This window comes from Melopsittacus undulatus, chromosome 2 (assembly GCF_012275295.1).
Source record: "Melopsittacus undulatus isolate bMelUnd1 chromosome 2, bMelUnd1.mat.Z, whole genome shotgun sequence".
Lineage (NCBI taxonomy): Eukaryota > Metazoa > Chordata > Aves > Psittaciformes > Psittaculidae > Melopsittacus > Melopsittacus undulatus.
In genome coordinates, this window is record NC_047528.1 from 100,209,237 (window position 1) to 100,234,273 (window position 25,037).

Sequence of the window (25,037 nt, forward strand, 5' to 3'; positions counted from 1 at the left end):
ATGAGTACTAGGGAAAACACTGCAGCAAGCGCATGTGATCTTTCCTCCAATATAATACTGAGGTCTCTGTTTGCTAAACAGGTAAATGTTTTATTAGTTAGGATCAAGAAATGAATGCCAGTCCCACCTCTTATTAGCAAAAAAACCCCGTAACATATCTTACCTGAAGCCATAAGAAAAAACATTGCCTGTTTATGTTGTTAACAAACACTCATTTCATATGAGATAAGCAAGAAAATACCTCCATCAAAAGTGCAAGTTATCCTCAATTCAAATAGCTCCATTATTCCCTTAATCCTCTGAAGATGTAAAAATAAATAAAAAGATAACTTTTTTAATTAATAAGATTATTAGATTTTTTTAACTACTAGTAAAAGGCGATATTGTTGATGCATTAAGAGTGTGATGTTACCCAAGCCTATGTGATAAAATTCCTCAATGACTTAAAACACTGACGGAGGCTCTGAAAAGTCAATATTTAATAATACATTTCAAATCTGGCTTTCAGTTGCCCAAGTGAACAGTTTGGGGGTTTCTTTAATCAGTACTTAGTACAGCTACAGCTCCTCTTCATTACTGCTAGAAAGACGGGTAAAATCACATGACTCCTGCAAAGTGGTACACACACATCTCTTAAGTATTACCAAAGCTTGCTTTCACAAATGTATTTCTCTTACATAGGACTGCATTTATAGTTCACATTCCTGGTTTTGAAGGAAGAGTAGACAGATTTCATATATCCTATCACTTAAGCACTTTTTCATGTGCTAGAAAGTATCTGGACTTTCAAAGTTTTAAGTAAATTAAGTGCTGTCCCCCAGTGTTAATGACACTAAGGTGTTTACTGTAGGTAGTGTCTCTTAAAAGCTCGCCATAAATTAAAAAGAAAATATATAGATTAATACATAAACGTATTAATCATTAGTATGCTCTCCTACACCATCTTTCCCCATTTTTTTTCACAGTACTTAAATACCTAAGCCAAGAAAAGGCATCTTGATCGTGTGGAACTTCATAAGGGACAATCAGCTGACAGCAATGAGATTTAAAGACCTCAGTGTTTTATTCACTTCTGACGTCACAACAATAGCACCTATTTTCTAATGTTATTTTCTTAAAATAAATTATGCTATTACACATACAACCTACAACCAGTATCAGAACACCAGTTAGGAGCACACAGCAGCAATATAGTCAAAGCTTCATATTGCTGCTGTTACATGCCTGGGCAAGCCTCTTATAAACACTTTTAAACTTGTGCTTGCATTATTCTGGCCCTCAAAACTTGTCCTGAAAATGCTGAAAAGGACATTAGTAAAAGCAGTTGGGATTGAAGTAGAGAAAGGAAAAGAAACATTTTTTGTATGTGTCTAATGTTGCTCTCTGCCTTCCATGATTATAGAGTTAAAAAGATTTCCAAAACTGGGATTAAAAATTGCATGTTTCCTCCACTTTGAATTCAAGAAGGGCATTAACCTCTAAAGAGGTTACTTCATTAACCTGAAGTACATTCAACACTGTTTTGTAAAGCAAAATAATAACAACTTCTCTGTCCATATAATTTCAAAAAGAGCACCAGAAGCACTTGGCACCAGAAACTAACAGGGTTAAAGATAGCTGAGCGTCCACTTCCTTAGGCACCAGTCCCACAGCAGGAGTCCTGGTAAGGCCGTGGGCTCAGGGTGCTACTTAGCAATTCCATAGCCCAGTGCCAAAATTTTTGCAAGGAAGCACAAGCTGTAACAACTCCTGTGCTCCAGTCTGCTTTCTGCAGCACCATCAGCACCGTAGCACTGACTCTAGATTCTGTTTTCTCTCTTACAAACCTTTTAGAGATCACAGAGAAGGAGGAGTTGTCTCAGCACATATTCCACCTACTCCCAGGAAGAGTTTGCACAGTGGTTTGATTGACTATGACACAAAGGACTGGAAAGTAGCTAATTTTGACACGAGTGATGACAGCAAAGCTTTGCTTTTTCTCCCTTCTCCAGGAGGAGAGAAGTACAACTAAATAAGGAATAAAAGAACCACTTGCCACTAAATGGTCATTTCAACAAGGCTGTTTTGCATTCGTATCCAAGTTGCTGCTGCTGTTTATGCAAACAGTGATCCATGGTAGCCATGCAAAAAGCCATGCACAAAACACTTTCGGAATCTTACAGTTCACTTGGGGCACAAAGGATTTAATAAAGGGGAAAAGGTACAAACTAGAAGCTGTAAATGACAGTTTAAGTCCACTTTTATCTTCAGTATATATATATTTACTTTTTTTCAAAAAAGCTTGGTTGAAATCCCATTTAGCACAGAAACAGCTAATAGCTAAATAATTCCCTGTGGTGCACATGCTCCAACGCTTTTAATATTGGCATAATAAAGCTGAATTTTAATTGACTTCAACATTACAGTTATTCTAAAACAGGTGTTATTCTGCTTTCAACTATATTGCAAATAACATTTTCTTCCATATTACCTATAAAATGACAATATTATTCAAGAGAAGAAATACAGATTTGACCTGGAGCATGAATATATAAGATACCAAAGGCTAACATTCTGAAAAGTGTGTTCCACGTACCATTCTACAACCTGTATATTTGTATTTGACCTATTATCTCTATAGATTTTTCATCATTTTGTATACTTTTCCTATGTTTCATTACTTTCAAAAGTGATTTTTAAACTAAATTTTCAAAAATAAAATGAAAACAAAATCTTTAAATCATTTTTAGGGTTGCATATCTGCAGAGATCCGAGTAGTTTTCAACAAAAATATTGATTATCAGCTTTCAAGATGGAACCACAGAGGCCTTGCATAGAAATCCACTTGCATGGAAACCCTACAGCCATCCACAAACATGTTAAAATGAGAGTCTAAAGGTTTCTGTCTTCTTCTGAACATACACTATATTCCACTTTCTCCACTGTGAAGGAAGAATCAGAATACACACACACACACACTTGTGCCAACCCCAGACTATAGCCAGCAACTCTTCTGTCTGATCTGTAGGAGGAACAGATGAAGACTGGCTTGACAGCACACAATCAAAATTTGTTTTTAACATATTTTAGGCTTTCTTGAGTGGGAAAGAGGAATTATTCAACCAGCTTCTCTGGAAGCTCATGGTTCTAGAAGTGAGATTCAATATTCCAACCAGAAATACAGTCCACAAGCACACAGCCTAACCTTATTTTTCGTTTATTTCTGCTCAGCTTCCTTTCCATACACTGGGAAAGACATAGCTTTCTCCACTGTCTCTTAAAAGTAGATGTTCAAGACAGGCATTTACTCCTACTGCTCATTATTTTAGTACACTAACAGCAGAGTTTTTCTGTCACCTGAGATTTCAACAGTATACTTAAACACAAACCAGATCATGATGATGAGACTATATATCTCCAAGTTTTGCATTCCTCCTTGCCTCAAGTGAGTGTCAGGTCTAGTTTCTGAAGCACTGTATTTGCTCAGGGATACCTGCTTATAAACCACAATAGACAATACTTGGCTCTCCAAAACTGAAAGCATGTTTCCAAAGCAGTGTCCAATTAGTCATTCAAAGGAGAAATAGGGCAGGAACCTTTGTTCCATACTTTTATAACCCTCATTACAACATATCACATTAGGATTTTTCAAAGTCTGTGTCATTTCAGACTGTGCAGGTTATAACTACATATTCCCACTGCACATTTCCATTACAGCATAAATTTTGCTGAATGAACCACGCAGAGGACTTACAAGCCTTGATACACAAGGAGTGGAGAGGGCTGGACTATGTCAGTTTGAACACACCGGAGAGTGAATCAGTTCAGAAACCTCCCAATAGAATTTAGAAAGAGCTTAACAGTAAGAACAAAGTCTAGAATGACAAAAAAAAAAAAAAAACAAACCAAAAAAAACCTCCAATTTATTGCACTTTCATTCCACAAGAAGGCACACTTATAGCTGGTAATAATGTGAGGGCAGGTAAAGTACTGCTTGCTTGGAGGCTGTCTTTTTCTTTTAAATTGCGCTTTTTATTTTACTTCTCCCAACACTGTAGGTACCTCCATTAAGAGAAATTCTGTATCTCAGCCTGGCATTTCATAGCTACAAGTTGCTCACTCCAAGCTGAGCCCAGCAAATTAACATAGAGAGCAAAGATCTGTGTGATAAAAGAACTGAGTGTTACTCTGCATGCACAAACTCCATTCTTGACTTCTGGCAAACCTTCTCTTCGAATATTTTCTAATGAGTATGATGAAAAAGGAAAGCAACTGACGAAAGTTACTGGTGACTATTCAGCAAAGCATTTGGAAATGGAACTGTGGAAAAAGGGCAGCACCAGAAACGTACTTCTTTCTACACAATGCCAGGACTTAGAGCAGGCTGGCAGCTGAGGACTGCTGCCAGCCATTGAGCTTTCCATTTGCAAAGAGACACAAGTACATTGTCACCAGACTGACAGCCATATGACATGCTACCAGCAGTCCACCGTATGACACTACTGGGACAGTAAGGCTGAGCTCCATGTAGCAGGTAGAGCATCATCTTTGGTCAAGAAAGCAGGACAGAAAGCAGCAGAGCAACTGCTGCATTAATAAAATCCATCAGACAGAGCTCTTAAGTATAGCCACCACAAATGGTCTAGTGCTGTCCTCTGCTCCCCAGTTCCTGCAGCATGCTGTATCTTACAAGCAGTGGAACAGCATTTATTAAGGCAAGAAAGAAAAATACAATGGGTCTTGAGAGTTGGGGGATTTAAACTTCTTATTGATACAAGAAAACCAATTATCAGAGGTTTTGTGCTGTAAATTTGGATTCTACTTAAAAGGGCAAGTTAGAGTAAATAAATGTGTATCTTCTTTTGTACCCAAGTGACTTCATGTACTGTTAGGTTGTTAAAGGGAGAGAGAAAATATCAGAAGTTCAAAAGCACATTGGGTGAGGGGAAATAATTGCAAAGAAGCTCTTGCAGATATACTACAGCAGACCCAAATTCCACCCATCTTTATGGTTTTGATCATGAGTATATGTAACTATCTTATGTTACCTCTGACATTTTCATATAGTGTTATTTTGGCCTTACACTCTTGGGACTGAGTAACACAGAAAAGCAAACATTAAGCATTACTTAAATCCATCAAAAATGAAAAAGTCATTAACAATTCTGGTCCAAAAATTGTAAAAGAGTAATCATACCATCCAATACGTCCAGCAAGTAACATTACGTTGCTCTGTAGCTTTTGTCCTCACCACAATTTTGGCCACTTTAGGCACTGTGTAACATGCATCTTGTGGTTCTGTGTAGGAGGAACTTCTTACTGTCTGTGGGAGGAAGAAATGTAATATGTGCCATATGAAAGGCAAACACAAAGGCAAGACAATGTCAAGGGACAGAAAAACCTCTTTTTGATAAGAGTTTTCTCTCTTTGTTCAGCATCCTGGTACAATCCCAGCTAGCTTTGTGAGTGGTCAGTGATGCAGAAGCTAAGGCAGAAAGCTACGTGGGCACATATCCAGCCAAGTGTTACACACTGAGAAACTTCACGTTTGCACTCACTGCCAGAGCACCACCTTCTCCTCCTGCATGCCTGCCATGGCAGAGCAGGGCCCCAGACATTTCCCTGCCCTCCCCTCACCAAAGAGCAACCTGACACCTTGCCTGCCCTCCACTTGTCAGCCTTGCAAGTGGAACCAATAGCTGTCTGCAAATTAGCTCAGCACATACCGACATACCACTCTGAAGAACCTATTTAAAAGGTTAATAACATTTTACATCCAGAGAGACTAATTAGCTACAGTAATCTCTGCCCTGCCTACTAAATCTCAAAATAGGTGAATGCAATAAAGATTATTCTCCTCTTAATTCTTTTTCGGCACTGAATAGGATGCTGCAGGCCTTCAGTCACTCAGCCCTGATCATCCCTTCCTCAGAGCAAGTTTCAGTACAGCACTTCCACCGACCCGATCCCCGGGCTCCCCCTGCCCCGCCTCACGGACGGACGGTGACCGGCAGGTGTCGCCCTAGCCCCGCAGATGGCGGCCCCAGACCTGGGACTGGGGTTTGGGCTTCTCCGCCCCGGCAAACCGGGTGTTGCCGGCGGGAGCTGCCGGCAGCCGCAGGACTGAGGCAGCCTGTGCCTTCCCCCAGCATCGAGCCCTGCACACTGCCCCGGGCGGTGGGGAATTCGGCCCCAGGTAAAGAACCTCTAGAAGTTCAACAAGGCCAAGTGCAAGGTCCCGCACCTGGGTGGGGGCAATCCCAAACACAAATAGGCTGGGAAGAGACTGGATTGAGAGCAGCCCTGAGGAGGACTTGGAGGTGTTGGTTGATGTAAAGCTCAACATGACCCAGCAGTGTGCGCCTGCAGCCATAAAACCAACTGTGCCCTGGGCTGCATCAAAAGGAGTATGACCAGTAGGTAGGAGGTGATCCTGCCCCTCTGCTCTGCTCTCGTGAGACCCCAGCTGTATTACTGCATTCAGCCACGGGGCCCCCAGCTCAGAAAGACCTTGGACCTGCTTGACCGAATGCAGCGGAGGCCACAAAGACGATCCAAGGGCTGGAGCACCCCTCTTGAGAAGACAGGCTGAGAAAGTTCAGCTTATTCAGCCTGGAAAAGAGAAAGATCAGGGGAGACCTTAAAACAGCTTCCAGTGCCTGAAGAGGGCCTACAAGAAACCTGTAGAGGGATTTTTTACAAGGGCATGTAGTGACACAAGAGGGAATGGCTTTGAAGTAAAAGAGGGTATATTTAGATTAGACATTAGGAAGAAATTCTATGAGTGTGACACTGGAACATGTTGCCCAGACAAGCTGTGACTGTGCCATCCCTGGCAGTGCTCAAGACCAGGTTGGATGGGGCTTTGAGCAACCTGGTCTAGTGGAAGGTGTCCCTGCCCATGGCAGGGGGTTGGAACTGGATGAGGTCTAAGGTCCCTTCCAACCCAAACCAATCTATGATTCTACGAACGCAGCCTCGGGGTGCAGGAAAGGAGATCCCCGCCCACCTCCAGCTGGGAACCTGTTGCTACAGGCCGAGAGCATCCCTGGGCCTTCCGGAAGTACTCCCCAGCGAAGAAGGCAGGGTCCTCCCATTGTTGTTCTGCAGTTCCTCATCACCCATCGCCAGAATTTGATACTTTCAGTAAACCTATATAGACAGAAGAGATTTCAAACATTTCAGAACCCTTTTCCTCTGAAGATTAAACCCCCATATCACTGTCCCCATCGCTGAGAGAAGCCTTCATGCCTTTAACGGTGCACAGCAGTGATACACTTCAGGCCATAGATGACCATGTTCCCCAAGACAATCATATCAGTCTTTGAAGTGATCACTTACACAATGGGGCTCTCCAGAAAACAGAAAAAGCATCACAGGCCTAACACCAAACCAAACCTGGTCCAGGCAAAGCCCACAGGAACTGTAAAATCTGTAATACAAAAGCATTGTAAAGAATACATAGGGTTTGGGGTTTTTTTTATATATGCTTAGAGAAGAAAGGCTGTCCAAATTTATGCATTCATTTTAAATGATTTCCTATGTAGGTCAGCTGATAAGATCAACAGGAAAATAAACCAAAAATAAACAAACTGTAATGGAGCACTCCAGTGAGAAGTTCCATATTTCCAGTTTAGGGAGATGGACCATTTAAGATAAGAAATAAAAACTTTTAAACTATCGTTTTACAGTATGTAAGAGCTTGGTCAGAATTGAACAGAAAACGTCAAGTACATTTTCTGTATTCACTATTAGGCTGCCACCTCATCAGATTTTTCAGAAAGCAAAGGTTTCCCTTTCAGCATACCTGTGTTCATCTGCAGTCTGCCTGATGTCTTTCCAACCTGAGTATCTGTCTTTCCCTGGTAGAGATAGCCTACTACTAATGCTGAAATTTTTAACTTAGGGACTTAACATCTGGAAGTAGCTTCCCACATGCATCCTGATAATCTCCTATGCAACCCTGCTGCACAAGCTCTATGGACACCTGCTATTATGCTGGAGAACCATGATGCTGACTTCACAGTAAGTCTAGTGCCAAATCTAACTGTACCAAGTGGTACAGGGAGCTCCAGAGTTGCCTGCAGGGAGAGCTCATGGACCCCTGGAGGAGCTATCCCATTACAGAAGATAACTACATCAACTTTGCGTTTCAGTTAAATAATTTCACAGAGCACAAAGCACTACACAATCTCTTCATAAGTCCAGATAACACAGATGTCATTTCCACTGTATTCAGTGGAAACAAATGGTAGCAAACCAAATCTGTACTGCTTTACTTGCCCAGTGCAAGGCATTTGAATAGCAGAATTAAACCGGACCACTAAAAAGGGTAATGGGAGTCATTTGCTTAAGTACACCAGTATAAATCTTCATATGTAAAATGTTGAGGAATCCATCTGATGGATGGATACTGAAGCAAGAAAGCATCTGTTCAAGTACCTTGCAACAACTACGTAACTAAAGTCACCATCAGCTAACAGTGGAACAAGTGCCTGTGCCAAATACAATGACAGGTCTTAATCTCATCTTCAGAGAAACTGGAGATAAATTTCCTTCAGAAATCCAAAGGGAAATTGTACATATTCCAAAATTGAACGTACTTGTTTAAAATAATGTGAGCATGGAAGGGAGGAGATAAGAAGTCTTTTGAGCATCCAAACTTAACTTGGACTTCTCAGAACAGTATTATCTCCCTCAAAGAGTGGAGGTTTTGTGATTTGATTTTGTGTGGAGGGGTATTTTGGCTGTTGGGTTTGTTTGCTTGTTCTTTTAAATTTGCTTTCCAAACAAAAGACCTTCATAAGATTACAGGCATTTATTACTTTGAGCTATTAAAAGTTACAAGCTTTTCAGTTCCACAGATCAAGATTTGCGTCAAAAGCCTAAGACTCCAACCTCTTCCCTAAGAAGGCATAAAGTTTTCTTCAAAATGCATTACTTCACACTGACTTTTGCATAGCATGAGAAAATGTTTGGGGTTTTTTTCTAATCCATGTAAAAGTTTATTACATTTACTTCTACAGGAATTATTGCTCGCTCCCTGTTGTGGGCATGTCCACGAAAAACAAATGGGGTCATAGAACTTTCACACAGAAAATGATGGAGATACAGTCACGCAAAGTGACAGGAAATACCTAGGCACAGAACACACATATGTGTACGGACTGCTTACATACTAACTAAAACTAACACAGCAAGGTTTTTGCCAAAATTTACATCTGGCTGCAATTTTAATATGCAAAACAAAGCATGAGGATCAGGGTAAACTGAAGATTATCCAGCATCAGGAACAACCTCTACAGCCTTCATAAACTTGGATAGATAGTGCCAAGATACAATACATAAGACACCCCTCATGCTTCCAAAGTGCCCGGTTCAGAAAGTGCTCTGTAGAGTTAGTCTCCAACACATTATTTATTTCTTTTTTGATGTGCCAAGAGACTGAACAGAAAAAGTCAGCAGCCTGAACTAGCCATAACTTTCCTATTTCAGGCTCTCAATGCTGAATTGCAGACACCACGTGTGGACGGCGTTATCTGACCCACAGATCCCGCACAGGCATATACACCAGAGCAGTGCCAAGAAAAGCACTCAGCAGTATGCAGAGGTGAAAACTGAAGCCTGCACTAATCAAATGGAAGGAGAAGAATCCTGGTTCTGTATCACCACTGTGCCTTTCCTACCAGTTTAGAACAGCTGGTGGCGAAGCAAAAACTAAATAAGCTATTAAGCCTGGAAAGAGGATACTTAAGTGACTTCAATGGGAAACAACAGGGCAGGAGGAAATGAAAAATAAAAAGGGTGAAATAACAAATCATGGAGCCCAAGCCTTTATCTGAGAGTTCTTTCAGTTAAGATATCAAAGGAGGGATGAAGGATGACCATATCCTTAACACTCATGATGAATCCATCCAGTGAACACATTCTGAAATGCCTTTCTATGTTTCCCAGCCTATGAGAAGGGATTTGGGTTGATCCTAAGAGGAAAAGCTGTTCTTTCAAAGCGCTGCCTCAAGGAGCTGTTTGTGAGAAGCATGGATCTCTTCTTGCTACTTACAGTGAAGACCTGAAATTCCTTATAAAGAAAAGTTTGTAGTCAAGTCAATAAAGCTGGAGCACGTCTATGCAGTAGCAATGGCTGGAGCTACAAGAAATGGAGGTGTTTGCAAAAGTTCTGTGGCTCTGCTCCTTTATGGATCAAAACTGAAATAGAAGACGTGAGCCAAGCAGGAGGATTCTGCTGAGGAAAACCCAACTGGGGGAATACTGATATCATTACCAACAAAAAATGATGTTCCTTAAGAGTGCTTTCAATTAATATTTATCCACCAAGCCCAAGATTTCAAAACATCTTCTGTAAGACACAATATGTAAAGAAAAACTGGGAATTAATCATCTGAAAAAGAATCTGTTTGACATGAAAGACTCATTCCTCTGTTGAATTCTACCAACCTGATTTTACTAAAAGACCTCTTTGGACAAGCGATTTTTTATTATATCTGTATTAATGTTCTCTCCAGAAGCAGGTAATGCAACCTTTCCATTACTTTCTCACCATTTGTCTTGCATCCTTCTAGACACAAATCCAGAATATATTTTTAAAAAAATTAATGTTACATATTTATGTTGGAAAATGCTACATAGATGAGGTTGCATCAACATTCTTGTGTTTATGTAAGGCCTCCCACAGACATTTGGACTCACTGGACTTTAAGAAACAGCACAAAATGAAAAATATAAACAACCACCATTCTCTTTTAACTTTTAGGACCTTTATGTATTTTGGGCAGTATCAGACTGCTTCTTGTATGCTACTGTTTATATCTGGTACTTTTTTGAAGGTGCAGTCTTCACAGCTACTGGAGTAACCTAAAATAATCTGAAAGATATTGAATACAGACATTATCAGATTTTGTTAGGTTTTAATGCTTGAACACAAAGCACATGCTTTTGACTATGTTCATACTTACGTTTTCTAGAGCAAATCTCTTCACTGTATTAGCCACTCACTGCAGCTGAAGTACAGATTGTCCACAAAGCAACAGTGACTCAGTAACACTGATCTAGTCTACCCCCTTGTGCCTGGTGTGATCTCAAATATCACATCGAAGTAGTACAAATTAACTCCATCATTCCACTTAATTTATGCTGATTAATTCTGCTGCTGCTCATAGTCTTCTGCTAGGCTGGAACTAACAGACCTGCTATGGCAGCTTTAACTAGAACCACAGAATCACAGGAAGGGTGGGATTGGAAGGGACCACTGGAGCTCATCTAGACCACCCTCCTGCTAAAGCAGGTTCTCCTAGAGCAAGTCGCACAGGATCATGTCAGGCAGGTTTTGAATATCTTTAGAACAGGATACTCCACAGCCTCTCTAGGCAGCAAACAACAGGGTATTTAATATTACCAAAATACCAGTTGAAGTGCAGAAATATTAAAGGTCAGCTAAAAAGAAAACACGCAGGGGTGGGGGGGTACACATAACTGTAAGACTGCAGTGCCTTCAGGGTCCCCCCATGGTATGAAGACGCACCTGGAAAAAACAACCAACCCTCATGGCTACTAGATGTTGCAGGTGATTTGGTAAATGAATTTGGGTTAAATTCCCTTTTTGTGCTCTGTAAACTGAAAAAGCAGCCAGATAAAAACCTTGTAATTCCCATACTGAAGAAAACTATCTACTTACATAATCTAGTCATAGATTATTAAGCTAAATGGACTGTATGCTTTACTACCTTACAGTTACTTGTGTAGGTTTTGTGCCAGGCATCGTGAATTCAAACTATCAGCTATCTTATTGCAGTGAAAAAAGCAAGATTTTTAAAACAAAACAGTACCTTAAGAATTTATAGTGATGATTTAAACTCATACAAGATACTTAAAGGACAATAAAATGGTAAAATACATATTTATTTCTGCTCTACCAGACAGACCTTTTCAACTCAAAAATTCAAGTCATTGCAAATAAATATGTATTTATCTTCAGTACTATGAACTATGATGGATTATTGACACACTTTAAAAAGATGAAAAAACCTGAAACAAAAAGAAGAAAACATCTCATCCTTGCTTGCTTCATTCCGATTTGAATATTTTAGATATTCTTCCCAAACGAGATACTTTCTTCCTCTTTTTACCTTAGAAAGAGTGCCTTCTCCCCTGTGTTTGTCACAGAAGTTTACACAGATGAGGGTAACTGGCTCCTGCAGGGCTAGAGGGGAGCTTTCCTTATAAGCTTTCACAAACATTTGAATTCAAAACCTGTTAGTAATAAAGAAACAAAATTGCTCTTTCACTTTTGTTTTTACCATTACTGAAAAAGGCAAATGAGAAGTCTAATCTGTTCAAAGCCTTGTTTAAAAACACACAGTGCTAAGGAGGCATATTCTTGAGGTTCAAGTTAAAGCGCAACAGATACAAAATGTGAAATCTTTTAAAATGTATCTTCACTCATTTCACAATATGCACATCTTTTTCCTTTAAAACTGGTATTTCATCCATCAATAGTTTCAGACCTAAAAAAGGCTCCTGACTAGTACTGCACTTGTAAGAGTTCAATATTCTTTTTTTAAAGAAAATTTTGATAAATGAATACTCTGACAAAGTATGAATACAGAAATATTGAAATACTGAATATTAAAAACAGGAGAGGGAAACATTCCTACAAAGTTTTTGAATTGAAGGTCACATTCTGTTCACTGTATTTTGTGATCCAGTATCTCTCAAGTGAACAACTTTGAAGACCAGTACATACTGAGATTGAGCTCTGCCTCTTCTTGCGTAAGAGGTGCCTACATTTCTGCTCACTGTATTTCTAGGTGGTCTGAATGTAACCAGTCCTTCCCTCTGTGTTCTTTTATTAGTAGATAAGTTGAATAACTGCCACTTGAAAGCCTGTAATGAAAAGTTAAGTGCCGCTCCAATAAAAACATACAGACATTTACATATTTTACTCTTCTAACACAAAATGTTCTCTATAAAGAGTAGAAATTAAAATAGTGTCAAGTAACAGGATTACCTAAGAATGCATTAAATTTCTTTTTCTACAAAATAATTAGGTTTCTTCATTAAAACCAGACAGTATTTCAGATCTACCAAAGAAGCCCTATGGATCTTTTCTTTCAGTTCCAACAGAAATGTAATTAGGACAAATAAAAGATTTCTGAGATATTTTGTTGCAATAGTAGCAACCCATTTCAAATAAGGAATTAATGCAAAGTTTTATTTCTGGTCACTTACATGACTAAAATACCAAGTGAAAAACTGATTAATTCTTAAGTTTCACAAATTCCACTCTTTTAAAATTTTTATTTCCTCTACTTAAATCAATGTCTAAAAATTTTTCTCGAAGGGTGTAATACATTTCCACTGAAAATAGTTTTAATTCTTTTTCCAAACTTTTTTCTAAGAATTGAAGGAAGGTGCATTATTGTTTTGCTTCAGAAGGCAGTCCCTGCTATCAGAAAGGACCTGGCAAGGCCATATACACACATGTGCTCAGGTGCAGTATCATACAGATCAGTAAATAATATACAAAAAAAAACCCCATAGTGTATAATACTGTGACAGTTTTTCAGTATATTCACAGACAGTAATCTCTGATTACCTGTAACTAAACTGGCCATAAATCCTGAAGGACCATGTCTATAAAACTGAGAAACCCATCGATATACTCTATCTCTTCTAAAAATACCCATATTTTACACTAATATACACGGCATCTGCTTGCAAACACAGACGTAGCCATAAATAAAACTTTATTCTTTCATTTCATTTACAAGCTACCAAGTACCATGTATTTACACAGCACTGGACACTTAAAGTAGTTGCAGTCACAAAATGATCCAGACAGCTGTTGATAAAGTAAAGGATCTTAAGATAAAAGCAAAGTAATACTGTAACAGATAAGTGGCAAAAAAAAAGCAGTTTTGCCATAATGATCAGACTTGCATGTTGCATCAATTCTGGTTGAAACAACTGAGTGCCATGCGATTCTCAGCTTTAACTGTTTGCAGTCTGGCTAAAGTTTGTATAGTCATTTCTTCTTTGCAGTTATTAAAATAAAAAAGTTAAAAACTATAGCAGCAACAAGCAAACCCTGTGACAGGAAGGCAAGGTTTAAGAACTAAAAAAGTTTATACAATGTGCTTAGGAAGGTTGCAGAATTTATCTTCCATCGGCTGGAGTTCGACTGAGTGACAACATGATTCGGGCGTATCTTTCACACAGTTCGTGTGTGGAGTAGGAGGGTAACTTTGGCGGATCATTGAAACCTTTAATCTCTGTAGAGCAATCTAGCAGTTTTGGCAGGAAATCTGTCAGCTTTTCTTGCAAGTTGGCTGCAAATAAAATAATAAAACTGAGCATAAACATGTATTTCTGTTGGATGTGGAAATCTCCTTTTTCTGCACGATTTTTATTTAATGGTGGGTGGGAGGGAGGAGGTGGGCTTTCACTTGGAATAATCCACTTCCTTTGAGTCTGCCAGTGATAACTAGGACACATCATTCCTAGGAAGATGTTAATATAAATGCCCCTTAAGAAGGTCTTAAGAAAAACAAATGTTTTTCCATCCCAAAAGCATGTTTTCTTTAAGGCCTAATAACCCAGTGCAATATATGGGAAAATTGGGATTAAACAAAAGTCAGGGTACCTCAAAATACATTGCCAAGGCAAAGAAGATACAGGTTTAGTTCAAGACACTGAAAACATCACATTTATAAAAAAGGGCCTTTTACCTGAATGAATAAATGACTTACGTTCCATTTCTTGTCCCAGATAGGAACACCAACGGTTTCTCATATCTTCCACAGCAACAATATCTTTTTCTTCCATTTCATCCACCAGTAGTAATGGCAAACATGGGACAATAAGCTCATTCATAATGATCAGGCCGTTATTTACTTCCTGATCATCTCCTGATTCAAATAGTGCTGCAGCATGTTCATTTAGTTTCTTCATAAGCCACCACAAAAAAGGAAAGCCTTTAAGTATACAGCATTTCACGTTTTACCATGCATCAGTTTCTGTTTAAAGCACAGTCTTCCTACAAAGCTACCTGGTAATTTGTATTAACCACAGTTACACTTTATCGTTTACAGCAAGGATCATATACTGTATTAAACCACTTGATCTTGTGCTATTCCTCAAACCACTTCATTTGATACCTGCCAACTCAACTTCTGCAGCTGAAGACCAAGATCCTGTCACCTGCTTTGGTTTTCTCACTTTTGCTAAAAGTGACATAATCAAGGAAAAACAACAACCTTGTTTCCTGCTGATGCCTTTCCCAGGATTCATCTCCCCATCAAATTGTGGCAACAGGGTGAGTCGGTGAGTCTGCTCACCAACACTGTTGATTGCTGTTCCTACCTAACCCAGATACGAAGGCAGTGAGCACACCATTTACAATCATAAAGAACATGATTGATTATTCCCCCCAAAATGGCAATAATTTCTTTATTACTTCTACTATTTTTATCCTTACACAGATTTAAGTTTTAACTTGTAAATGAAATGAAAATGCAACACTTTTATACTAATTAATTTTGTTAAAGCTGTGCAGCACATTCAACCCTGAAACATACTTCACCCTTCACTTACTAGTAAACATTCTCGTCTGTAGTGAGATATCAGCTCTTCATCATGCCCTCTGTATGGGCCTTTCGACAAGAGTTCTTTATTATTCTGGTAAGCATAGATAAGGTAGAGCAAGGCTTCCATGTAGCTGAAGTAAAGAAATAAAAACATTAGATGCAACACCTAGGTACCATCTGTTTCAAGGTAACTACTACACTTTTTAAAGGATAGGCAACTTCACTTGCTTGTTTGACTGTAAGTCCAGCCCTCCCCAACAACCTCTTCATAATGTTTTTCCTACCACACAATTTCATCTTTTATGTCCATTTAAGCAATTTATTTTATTATCAGGTTAGACTGTTTGCACATGAAGTCTGATCCAGAGCTCTCTGAAAACAATGGATATCATTTCACTTACTCAAAAATAGCTTTGGATTAGCTTTGAGGATACATGAAACCTGATTTTTTCCAGTGTGAATTTATGTCATATTAGGTTTGATCTTTTGTTGGCATATATACCTTGATAGCATACTACACCTTAGAAAATAAAATTGAAAGCTGTCGCCTTATTTCTAAAACATAAATTGGGAATTTTTGGCCTCATTAACTGGAAGTACATTCAAACTGTTTAAATCTAAAGTGATGGAAGAATCCACATTTCAAAACCAGAAGTGCTGCTAAACCGTTGATTTTTCTGTCTTTAGTCTAAATGCAAAACATAAATACAAGCCTAATTGGTAATGGATGAGTAACAGAGAACCAAGGAACCTACAGTTAATAATCAGGGATCCCTTTACACAACAGATTTACAGTATCCCCTCACCCCGCTGTATACCATTTCCAGAAAACACCTTAAACTGTTAATTTTATGACTTACAGAAACCTAGTTATGACAGTCACTGAAAGCAGTTCAGGCAGTTACCCTAAAAACAAGCAGTTATAAATCTCATTCTTATTCAAAAGTAAAAGAATCAAGGAAAATAAATTTCCTTAGGGAGTGGTTAGAGGAACAGAACACTGTGCACTCAACCCCAGGTGAGAAGAAGGGGGTCAAGTTTAAACTACCAAAACCAAACCACCAGACTACTAAACGTAGCTAAAAGCTACATGTAAGCACACACCGACTATACCTGAAAAATACATGTCAGAACTGTCCAAATAAACTCAAGACTTACAGTAATGCCTCCCAATGAGACAACATTGAGAAAGGAGAAGGCTACTTGAAATAGCAATGGCTCCTTAAAGCTTTTACTTTTCAATATCCCTGTTTAGAAGAACAAAATGAACCCCAGCACCATAATTTCAGAATCTACTGTGATACCGTTTCTTCCACCAATGAGATCTGCTCATAGTACCTTGCAGTCCAAAATATTTATCAATATATTGTAAGTACAGTCACGGCACTCCAACATTTTGTCCTCAAAATACAAAGCTATTCTTTCATTAAAAGACATATTCGTATTACCCTCTGAAGACCATTCCTCGTACCATGAAGACTCTCCACACCCCTGATAATCAACACAACTGACCAGACAGTAGAAAACTTAATTTAGGAGGAAAAGGGAGAAGATAATTGCAAGAAACTGGAATTGCTGGTTACAAAGCCAGGAGTAGAACTTTCCCTCACTTTCCATTCTTAGTTCAGCTATTTATGAAATTGCAGGTTGAAATTACAATGCTAACAACTCAGTTGAACCAAATTAAAAACTTGCTGCTGGTAGTGCCTTATTCACAGTCCCTCTCTTCCTGCTCCTTCCCCCAGCTGTATGACCTTTCCCTGAAACAGCCACAGTGCTAACAACAATGTAAGCTACCTTAAATCATCACCACTGCAAATCCAAGCTCGAGTTGTTATGTCTTAAGAGCCTGAGGACTACTACTAGAGTATAAATTAGCAAACAGATTCTGTTTTTTCAAAACTTAAGTGCATATAAGCTCCAGCCTATGAAGCCTAAGCCAAAATCACTAAAGCTGCTCACAGAATTATGGAGCTCACTGGGCCTAGGCTTGGAAAAGATGCAGAAAGCACAGCATGACTGAATTTTAGACTACTCTGAAAAAGGCTGAACCCAGGACAGCATTTCACTCAAAACTGAAACACTGCATTGGCTTTCCAAGAAACTTAAAAGGCAACTGCTGAAGCCTATAGTTTGTTCACTTTTCAGTTACTACCACAAGAGTGAGCTGCAGGTAAAACTACTGCTGAGGTTTTCTAGCTGGCTTCATTTATGTCACACATTACGGGTTCCAACACTAAAGTACAGTCAGAGGACATATGACTGAATGACCCTTTAATCCTCCACCTGCAATGTAAAGAGGGCCTTGTCACCGTAAGAGATCATAAGTGAATACTGAAAGTAGGCAAGAAAAAGATAACCCATACTACTTTAATGTTCACTTTGTGTTTGCTCATTACAGTACAATTATTTAATGAAATCGGAGACCACCTGCATAAAGGCAGATTTTTGGCTCTAGGGACAGACTGAGTGCTGCTAGGTATCAGTTACTGTTATTATATCTAAGGGAAATTGTTCAACTGAAGGGGATGGGTTTCTGAAGCAAAGCCTCAAAGCAGTCTTGCTAATGAAGATTGTATTTTAGTTACAAAAATCTGTGTTTTCATAAATACTTTTAAAGTCACATTTTTATTATTTCAGTGTTAATAAGGCAATTAAAGAGTTCATCCATTTAGTCTTGTTTTCAGAGTAAGGATGGTACCACTGCCCCCTACAGTGTACAATATAAGAACCTCAGTAAATATCTCCTTTGGGAACCTGCAGCTGAAACATGGGTTCATAATTACAATAGATGTCTTTAGATCAGGTCAGTGGATACCCACATCCTCACCCATCATCTAAGCATGCTCCAGAAACTCATAACTCTAGTCTTATTGTCTTTCTATTAAATACCTCTTGAAGCATTTATGAAATTGTATTTCTTGCCAGAGTCTGATAGTTTTTTCTGATAACTTCATTTCTGACAAATATCAGAGTCTTAAGACTGGTCATTATGGGCTTGTTTTGTAAGTTATAAAGATGTTTGGTAACAAATGCCTCACCATAATTCTGCAAATTGATGTAAATAATGTAAAACTATACCAAAAATGCTGTTCAGCATAGAGAAGAAACATGTGCTTCCCTCCCTCCTTTGGCATAATCAGGATATATTATGGTAAGAAACAGACTGCTGAAAACAGTGCTATTCTACAGCTGAAGGTGCCATCCTGGAGTCCCAGTGCCAAACAACTTGAAGGTCTTACTGTTCCTGCCTGCATGCTCTGAGTGCGCATAAAGTCCAGGGGTAACAAGGGGGTTTCCTATATACCACACTGATGCCAGAGACATTTTCTACAGTTAAAGGATTAGGCAAGGGCAGTGTTTATTTTTAAAATAAGCCAGGCAATCTTCTGACTTTGTGCATAATATTCTGTTTAAGACTGACAAAATAGCCTATTGCAATTTAGATTATTAACAAATGTTCTAATAATGACATAGCAAGGAGAAGACAAACCAAAACTATGGGTTCATTGTGTTAGTCACTATACAAAGGCATGGCTTGTCACAAAGACAAGGCAGTGTCTTTTGCAATTGATTTTCCCATTTTGTTTGGGGTCTTTCTTTTTGGGAAGCACATAACACAAAAAAAGAGAAATACGAAGCAATTTACTACACAACATAGACACAGAAAAAAATTATTCCTGCTATAATTTCCCTATCTACCGTGCTATACACGAGAAATCAGCTAAAAAATTGACTACAGAATTGTTTTCACAATCAAATATCTGTATCATGCAATAGCTTGCAATTTTCACACCACAGATGTCAGCCACTGGATATTCTGCAGCTCATCATTTCATTCCTTTGGCTGGGCATGGAAGAAAGAGGCAATCCTGTTTTAAAGACACTTCTGCAGAATATTTTGAGTCTTTTATACTGTAATTACCATCCTCTTTGCATTTGTAGATCAGAGAATAAATTTTAGGTTTAGTATATTAAGTACATAAATGTCACTAATTTTACATAGCCATAATTCCTGTCTTGGTTCAAAAAGAGCAGGGAATAAATCACCATTGCCTCATGGAGCTAAGAAGAATCAGCTACAACTATGACAGTTATGGACGACAGTTTTCCTCATATGTGTTCTTTCTTCCTGATCTTTAAAAACTTTCAAGGGTGGAATTTTGGCTCAGATAAATGCAGAAGGAAAAACCTGGCTTCTGTGGGAAGATCCAAAAAAAAAAAACAAAAGGGGGGGTCTGGTCTAACTTGTCTAATTGTGATTGCTGATGAAAACAGATGACTGTATGTGCACATACAGTTCCAGAGAAGAAAGATTCTTACGGCTGAGGGATACCCAGCGCACTTAAGAGTAGGAGAGAGAGAGGAACATGGATGCATGTGGAGGGTGCTCTGAAAAGAGTCCCTGACTTGGTAAGAGATTGGAAATGGAGATTAAGAATAGGAAGTTGTGAAAAATTTTGAGGAAGATGCAAGACTGATGACATTAATGGACCAAATAAATACTTAACTAAAACGAAGAACACGCTAAACAATTCTTAATTTAAATAAATAGCTTTACTTATCAGCATTACAGTTTGCCTTCAAATCGCTCTACTACATTTGAGTTCTATATGAACACTTACCTCTTTTTTTGGAAAAACTCCAATCCTACCATGAGAAACATGGTTGTTTCCCTGAAATTTCTATAGTCTTGATGCCATCTCTGCATATAAGAAAGAGTATACAGAACTTCATTCATAAACATGAAATACTTTTTTGTTCTTTTACACACACATACACACACACACTTTACTTAGTGCTGAATACTCACAGTAAGTGCTAAGGACCCCAGAAGGCCTGCACGTGTAAAGCTTGCCTAAATCTGCCCTGCCTCAATTAAAAGAAAATACTTAAATTTCTAAACTCTTTCTAGATAATTTTTACAGAATCTATTACAGTTTGAAAGAACACAAAGCATCTTTGAAGAACCACAGTTAGAATTATAAGAGATCCCTTTCTTCTCAAAAACAGCTGAGAAGCTAAGAGCCTTTTTCTTCTTCCTTATATTACACTCAGTTATTTACTCAGAAAGCATTAGAAAGCTTCTGTAAGTGGTTAGAAAGCATTCTAAGTGGTGCACAGGAATCTGCCTAAGACATAAGTATCCACTGTTAAGAGTCCTTAATGAACAATATTATGCAGAGTTGAAAGTGACACTGTAAAATTAGCCACAAGCTTAGTCTGAAATGAGAGATTAATTATTTTCAGCAACTATTAGTCACAAGTATTTAATGTCTGAGATTTGCTCTTCTTTTCTTTTTTCTGATTTTTTTTAATGTCAGAGAAATTAAAATTAAATACATAAACTGGTTATGTATGTTCTCGGCAAACAAAACAATCTGTTGTTCAGAAGAAAAAGGGAATGGCTGCAGAGACAGCTGGAGGAAAACCACAAATGTGACTGTGCTGTGACCCAGTGCTCAATATGCATAAGGCTGGGCTTAGACCACCTTTTCTCCTTCGTTGCTGTTTCTAACTAGAGAAAGCCAGTTGGCTCATATAGTGATAAATGACAAAAATACATGACATTTATTTAGACTCGTCATTGGAATTAGATGCGGGGAAAAAAAATTCAGCTTTAGACCAACTGATAAGAGCAGTCTTCCCACAAATAAATGGTGTTTCAATAACCAGTTTTAACTTCTCAGTGTAAGACAAGAAGAAATTTGTGAAAATAAAATTCAGTTTATTGATAACTATTTCACATTACAATTTAAATTAAAACATAAAAAATACTGACCTCATATTCCTCCATGTTTACTTCATCTGGTTTTATCATTTCAAGTTTAGCTTGTGCAACCTTCATTATGTTACGGCACCTTACAAAGAGCAACAAGAAGTCATGAAGTATTACTGGAAATTCTCAAAGAATATTATCCATACACAGACAACAGCCTCAAACAGTATAAGCTACAGCCTTACACACCAGTATGAAAACATCATGAAAAATGTACTCTCAGCAGGAGAGGGCATATTTCTGAAGTACATGTGACAAAGACCTGTCCTATCTAAGAATTACTTCTTGTTTTATTCTGCTAAATTGCAATATTGCCCAATTTTTAATTTAAAATTCAGGCCTTAAATTTCCAAATATTGATTTTCAAAAGTAACATTAGAAGGTTACTCTAACAACACTATACAGAAATTATGTTCTCTACCTTTGTATTTATTTATTTAAAAAATTAGATGGAATTTCAAGTGGAAAAGAGACACCTCTTACTTTCAGGTAGGTTGCCCATCTAGCTTGTAATGCTTTGCTGTCTACTGCTGGCTTTCAGGGCAGCAAAGAAATGCAAATTACAAAGCCTTGCACAGTGCTTTGAAAGATGGTACAGAAATCTTCGTGCAAAATTATGAACCACAGAGTATTTCTCCTTATTTCATGCCAACAGAAGCCCAACTTCTTTCTTACTCTTTTTATAGAGATTTTTATAAAGATGCTATTTTTTTTTCCAAAATCTACTTGCAAGCCATTAACTGGAAGAGAAAGCCAAACAAGCACAATAGCAAACACACACTAGCTGAATACGCTATCCACATATCAGAGAACATTCATGAGTACAGGAGATGAGACATACAAATCTTATTACCTTTCATCAAAGCTAAGATTGTGATCTCCAAACTGTTCTAGTAATGTTCTCTCAATTATCTTCTTTGGTGCCTGGTTTTGGATGAAGTACACAATTGCATGACGCAAGCGATAATCACATTCAGGTGGTGGATCTTCCTGGGCTAATTTTAGCAAGCGTGTGTATTCCAATTTAATTGCCTAAATAATTTTAAAAATATACATTATTCATTTTGGCTTTTAACTCTAAAGCATCGTAAACACTAACAGGATAATCCATATCCCATAGCCTCTTGCCTAAAAAACATTTTTAGCAGTTCCATAGATCACACTTCTAACAAATCTAAACTATGTTAAAAGAAACCAAGCAAAATAAACCCCCAAAAACAAATGGTAAACCTGTTCCTGTCTCTCCCCAACTAAGCCTGCCAAAATCCCAGGCAAACTTTTACTTCAAAAACAGTCCCTGAGCAAAGGTTTATCCAGTCCTTAGAGAGGCTTCTGGCTTTACAGTCCAGAAACAGTGTAAGATTTCATACACTTTACAAATCTCATGAGGTTAAAACAAAAAGTACCTCTAATATATGGTTAAAATGCAAATACATGAAATGAAAAATTCTACAGAAAGTTTGAGGAACATGTATGATTTTGGAAACAGTAAGTGAGAAAGATCTTTCAAAAAATCAAACTGTAGGATTTCTAAAGAAAATAATACTTTAGTACAAATAATACTGGTCTTCTATAGGGCAGGACAGAGTCCTTACTGAATATTGACTTTTAGGTCATCAGAAGCATTTATTTTTCCAGCTTCACCAGCACATTAGATTTTAATGAACATCATCTGTTATAGCAATTAGATTTGATTCACTGAAACTACAGAGCATAAAACAACAACAAGAAAAAAATTAGAAATATGATAACAAATGTTAATATGTTCCCTAATTTATCTCTCAAAACAGGGAGGTGATTGGATCGTTTGCAAACACTAAATGCCAGCTTGAAACAAATAACTTAGCACAGTAGCTGCACACAGTTGCAAAGTTCAAGGCAACATAAGTATAAACTAAAGCACGCAAAATACCCTCTTGAATACTTCAAATTCCTTTATGTTGAAATACCTGGCAGTAGCAGGTAACTTCTTGACTTATGAGAAATTTAGTCTCCCACCACTAGTACATGTTTTGTTTCAGGACTAAACACATGGGTAGGATGTTATTCATACGGTCTTAAATACAGAGCATGGGGAGAACTTTAAAGAGAATGTTCTGCATCAATATTTTTAAATATTACTCATATTCATCACCATTAAAAAGTAAGTTTGTGAGAACCAATTATAAATATCAAAAGCCACAGACAAGGTTTCTACTGCCTTACATCACAAGATGTTCTGCCATTAGAAAACCAACATGGACAACTATGCAACTAAACCCTGTTATTGGGGTAGGCCAGAAACAAAAAGACGATTCCTATTAGGCATATTTCAGATAATTACCTAGAAGCCGGGAAAAAAAGCAACATGAGCCCTCTATTTTATATACATATGTACACAAAAGATGTTTTACTACAGATTCAGAAATCCTATGTACAATTAAAATAACACTATTTCTTTACACAGCATATAGGAAAAATGGATGACAGAAAAAATATCACATGCTTTCATTTTCTCACTGAGAATGTTATATAAATTTTTGAGGCAAACATTCTGCAAGGAACCGTCTATAAAGTTTAAAAAAGGATGATTAGAAGAGGTCACTGATGAAGCAGCATCTTAGTGGGTTTGTATTAGTCACATCTCAAGCCTTTCACTCTAAAGGGGGAATGAAACTTTACCAGTAACAATGACCCACATCAAATGGGCTTTATCTAAGATACAATAAATAAAGACATCATAGAAAAGAACCCACAATTTTCTGTAAAAGCTCACTTTATAAAAATAAAATACATGAAAAGACCCAGAGTATAACAGTATTAAAAAAATATTGTAGAAGCTTCTACAATAGGTTTATGGAGTAACATGAGATTTCACCTGACACATTTCAAAATACAAATTTTGTTACAAAGTAGGACCACTTCATCTGCATACATTCATACTGTGTTCCTCAAAAATGAAGCATGTTTCACCCCTTATGAGTTATTGAAAACACAAATCAGCAGAAAATGAGTAAGGAAACTTTTCTACTCTCCAACAATTTTGTGTCAGAACATTTTCCCACTTAAAGACAAAATTCTGTCCCCATGAAGTGAAAATGTTTAAGCATTAAAGACCAAAGAACATACCAAATAGGGCTCAGCTGACAATTCTGAAGCAGTAAAAGGAAACTTATTTTGAACTGCATTTCTGGTTTACAATTATTAAAACACCCTTCATATTAAATAAAATAGCTGCAAACAAACTTTCTGGTAAAGAGTCTCATTTGACCAAATGAGCAGGGCTTTTTTCAACTTGACAGAAACGACACCACCAAAAAAAGACATTTTCGTTAAGTAATAAATTTGGGGGCAAAAACACAAAATCAAACTAAAGCAAAAAAAACACAACTGAATACAAAACAAAACCTATTTTACTAAACAGGTGTATGGCAGGTGTCTTCTCCATTCCCTGAGGGCTGGCACAGGGTTAGGTTATGGTCCATTAATTACCAGAGTCCACTATAAGAACCCACACAAACAGACAACCAACCAACCCATGAGATTTCTATTTCCTTACCAAGGCATTTGAAAATCTTGTGGTAGTGATTTTCACTTGGGTTTTGTTTGTTTGTTTGTTGCTTGGGTTTGGGGATTTTTTTTGTTTCTTTTGGTTTTTGCAATTTCTTCTAATGCAACCGTATCATCAAGATTAAGAA

The 25,037-nt window shown here is 37.9% G+C and overlaps 1 protein-coding gene across 2 annotated transcripts in view; it reads right to left on the reverse strand.

Moving 5' to 3' along the window:
* Positions 1–13,188: 13,188 nt before the first annotated feature.
* Positions 13,189–25,037, reverse strand: part of USP25 (ubiquitin specific peptidase 25) — a 91,111-nt gene continuing 79,262 nt past the window's right edge. The window contains exons 19-24 of one of the 2 annotated variants that reach the window (XM_034071770.1): positions 22,214–22,392; positions 21,364–21,442; positions 20,207–20,286; positions 15,589–15,712; positions 14,745–14,940; positions 13,189–14,324 (exon numbers count right to left, since the gene is read on the reverse strand). In XM_034071770.1, coding sequence (XP_033927661.1) covers positions 14,152–14,324; positions 14,745–14,940; positions 15,589–15,712; positions 20,207–20,286; positions 21,364–21,442; positions 22,214–22,392 — 831 coding nt within the window. In that variant the 3' untranslated portion in view covers positions 13,189–14,151. The remainder of the gene's footprint in view (positions 14,325–14,744; positions 14,941–15,588; positions 15,713–20,206; positions 20,287–21,363; positions 21,443–22,213; positions 22,393–25,037) is intronic. The other variant, XM_031051211.2, reaches the window with a different exon arrangement.